The following is a 3,837-nucleotide window of genomic DNA, read 5'->3' as shown; positions in this document are numbered from 1 at the left end:
TATTGTTGCGACCAGGCGGCTGTAGCTGCTGTCCCACATGCAGGTCCCAGCAGACCGTCTGTACGTGGCACAGGGGTATGTTATGCTTAAGTGAAGGTTGTTTACTAGTTGAATTAAGATATTGATTTGGATTAAATTGGAATAAGGTTAATTAACCGACTAAAACTCCGGCGAGGAGTCTCCACTGCTGTTTCTGTCTCCACCATCTGCTCTTGTTCAGTTGTGATTTGTGATTTGTGAGACACCAGGTGACAACACTACTCTATCTTGTGAGGGACCGACTGAGGTGTGTGTATCTGCGCTGGTGCTGGGTGCATTTAAGTCTGGTGATGGTGCACCCTCAGAGGGTGGAGGCTTCTCCGAGGAGTCATCTTCATCTTTCTCCTGGACCTTGATGGACCTGTGTGAGTGGTTTTCCTTAGGTGTTTTCGACGCACCCCCACATTACAATAGTTCGAGACCTGGGAGTGATTATTGTACTGAACAGATGAATGAGTCACAGACAAATACCTCGGTCACACCCGTCAATGCTTTATTAAAGCTACCTCAACACAGCAAAACTACAAATAAACACAGTGATGATGTAATACAATCCAATACCCTGGCGTGTCTAAATCGCCCCTATCGCGAAGTACCCAACATCTAAATCCTCTGCTCGGATCCACAGTTTACCCCTGAATCTGTACCGACTGACTGGGCGTACCCCTATGGTTCTCGCAGAAAAACCTCCCCACTAAAACCCTCCTAAGGCTTGGTTGGGAGAACACATGACACCTCACACAGTGGCTGTGATCTTAAAGATGCGTGGGCAGGGATGATGCTCACCTATTCATTGGTTTATTCGCTGCTTCTCCTGGTGAAAACGTGCCTCTCCTGGTTCCGTACTGTCTATGGTTTCTTCTCTCCATCCCAGATGGAGTGCTCGGTCCTTGTAGAGGTGAAGCAAGCGAGAGCGGCCATCTTTTATATCCAAAGTCTGTTTGCCTTTTCTGGCCAAATAAAGATTTTCCTTGTTTCGAGGCTTCTGTCTGAGTGGCCCACGTGTATTCCAGTGATGGCTGGTGATGGGATTTCGCTTCCAACCAGTCTGGGGCTTAATGGCTTTCCATGGTTTCCCACCTCCCGGGGTTATCTCATTCCAGGTAATGGCTTGATCACTGACCAGTTCACATTGCTTAACAATGGACCCTCCATTTTTGCCCATTGCCTGTGATGAATTGTCTTCTCCTGGCCATTGTAACTTTCCAGACCACCCTCGCCCATCAGATGTAGATTTCGAGTACAACATGGAAAAGTACCTGGGCCTCTTCCACAACAGGCTGCCAGCTTTTCCTGCAGTGAGAAATATTAAAATGCAATGTCCAGATAGCCAACATTCCTTGGGGAGCCAATGATTACACCTGTGGGAGAGTAAAGAGATGAGTTAGATATGTCATCTGTAGCTAGGGTACACATACCATTCATCATCATCATCATCATCATCATAGGCAGTCCCTCGGAGTCAAGGATGACTTGCTTCCATTGTAAAAGTGAGTTCTCAGGTGACTGAGGAGTCCAATGCGGGGCCTACAGTCTCTGTCACAGGTGGAGAGCCTGGGTTGATGCACGCTCCTTCTGCTGTCTACGTTTGGTTTCTCCTTGTTCTCGGCGATGGGACTCGAGGTGCTCAGCGCCCTCCCGGATGCTCTTCCTCCACTTTGGGTGGTCGAGGGCCAGGAATTCACAGGAGTCGGTGGGGATGTTGCACTTTATCAAGGTGGCTTTGAGGGTGTCCTTGAAGAGTTTCTTCTGCCCACCTGGGGCTCACTTGCCGTGTTGAAGCTCTGTGTAGAGCGCTTGCTTTGGGAGTCTTGTGTCGGGCATGTGGACAATGTGGCCCGTCCAACGGAGCTGATCGAGTGTGGTCAATGCTTCGATGCTGGGGATGTTGGCCTGACTGAGAACACTGACATTGGTGCATCTATCCTGGGAATGGATTTGCAGGATCTTGCAGAGGCAGCACTGGTGGTACTTCTCCAGCGTCTTGAGGTGTTTGCTATATATAGTCCACGTCTCTGAGGACTGCGGGTATCACTACAGCCCTGTAGACCATAAGCTTGGATCTTCCAGGACAGCGGGAGTTTTACTTGGAGCTGGTGTACTTGGTCACCGCCTTTGTCCCTTCTGACAAGGTGTGCTTGGCCAGATCCCCGGGCAGCAGCAGGCGCACGATGGTCTGGATCTCCCGGGAGCTGATGGTGCAGCGCTTGTTGTAATGGGCCAGGCAGGAAGCCTCACCCGCGATGCGCTCAAAAATATCATTCACAAACAAGTTCATGATGCCTATGGCCTTGGAGGAAATGCTGGTGTCGGGGTGGACCTGCTTCATCACTTTGTAGATGTAGATGGAATAGCTCTCCTTCCTCGACTTTCTACACTTCTTGCCGCCCTTCACTGAGGGTTTAGCGATGGTTTTCTTGGCGCCCTTCTTCGGAACTGCCTTCTTCCCCTCAGGCATCGTCTTTTTCAGTCAAACAGGTGCCGGATTGAGGTCCTGGTCTTCAAATACTCTCTTCCTCAGGCAACCAAATGCTGTGCTGGCTCACTGAAGGTGGTGTTGGCCTCGTCGTTGATGTCTGCTCTTGCTGACAGTAGGTTTCAGAGGTTTGGAAAATGGTCCACATTGTCCAAGGCCTCGTTGTGGATTTTGATAATTGGGGGGAAGCGCTGTGTGGCGGGGTCAGGTTGGTAGAGGACATTTGTCTTATGGATGTTAAGCGCAAGGCCCATGCTCTCGTATGCCTCGGTGAAGGTATTGACGATGGCTTGGAGTTCAGCCTCCGAGTGTGCGCAGATGCAAGTGTCATCTTCATACTGTAGTTCAATGACAGAGCATGGGACAACCTTGGATCTGGCCTGGGGGCGGCGGAGGTTGAACAGAATCCCATCTGTTCTATAATTTAGCTCCACTCCAGTGGGGAGCTTGATAAGGGTGAGATGCAGCATTGCAGCAAGAAAGATCGAAAAGAGCATTGGTGCGATGATCTGGCCTTGCTTGACCCTGGTCCGGATGTGGATTGGATCTGTGGTGGATCCAATGGTCAGGATCATGGCTTGTATGCCATCGTGGAGAAGACGAAGGATGGTGACAAACTTTTGACACGGAGGAGGACGCTCCATTATTCCTCACGGTTTACAGTGTCAAAGGCCTTTGTGAGGTCAAAGAAGGCCATGTCCAAGGGTTGATGCTGTTCCCTACATTACACTTGTAGTTGTCGCGCAATGAAGATCATGTCCGTTGTACCCCTTAGTGGATGGAATCCGCATTGTGACTCTGGGAGAAGACGATTGACGAGGATTCTTGTAATGACTTTCCCTGTGGCTGGCAGCAGGGAGATTCCTCTGTAGTTACCGCATTCTTCAACTGATGGATGGTCTTTTCTACCTCGTGCCGGGCTGGGGTTGTGCTGAGATGGTGGTGGGCAGCATGCTGCAGGGTGGAGTCGAGGACACTCGCATCGAAGACAACAGAGTCTCGGTTAAGAAAATCTTCGAAATACTGCTTCCAAATGGGCACTGACTGCCTCTCAGTCCTTGATGAGTACCTCACCGTTCTTGGCCAGCAGTGGGGTAGGGCTTTGGGTGCTTGGGCCATAGGTGGTCTTGACTGCGGTAAAGAATCCATGCACGTCATGGTTGTTGGCTAACTGCTGGATGTTCTATGCTTTCTCCACCCACCATCTGTTTGTTAGGTTGCGGGTTTTTTGTTGGACCTCGGCCTTCAGCTGTCTGTAGAGCTGCTTTCTTGCTCTTGTGTTGGGTTGCTGTTTTAAGTTCAGAAATGCCTTGCGCTTGTGG

At 50.2% G+C, this 3,837-nt stretch overlaps 1 protein-coding gene across 1 annotated transcript; it reads right to left on the bottom strand.

Moving 5' to 3' along the window:
- Positions 1–2,122: 2,122 nt before the first annotated feature.
- Positions 2,123–2,500, bottom strand: LOC139233338 (histone H2B 1/2-like). Its single transcript, XM_070863892.1, has one exon. The coding sequence runs from the start codon at positions 2,495–2,497 to the stop codon at positions 2,123–2,125; it is 375 nt and encodes a 124-aa protein (XP_070719993.1). The 5' UTR covers positions 2,498–2,500.
- Between the last annotated feature and the right edge of the window lie 1,337 nt (positions 2,501–3,837).

This window comes from Pristiophorus japonicus, chromosome 2 (assembly GCF_044704955.1).
Source record: "Pristiophorus japonicus isolate sPriJap1 chromosome 2, sPriJap1.hap1, whole genome shotgun sequence".
Classification (NCBI taxonomy): Eukaryota; Metazoa; Chordata; class Chondrichthyes; family Pristiophoridae; genus Pristiophorus; species Pristiophorus japonicus.
This window is presented reverse-complemented; position numbering and strand designations above follow the sequence as displayed.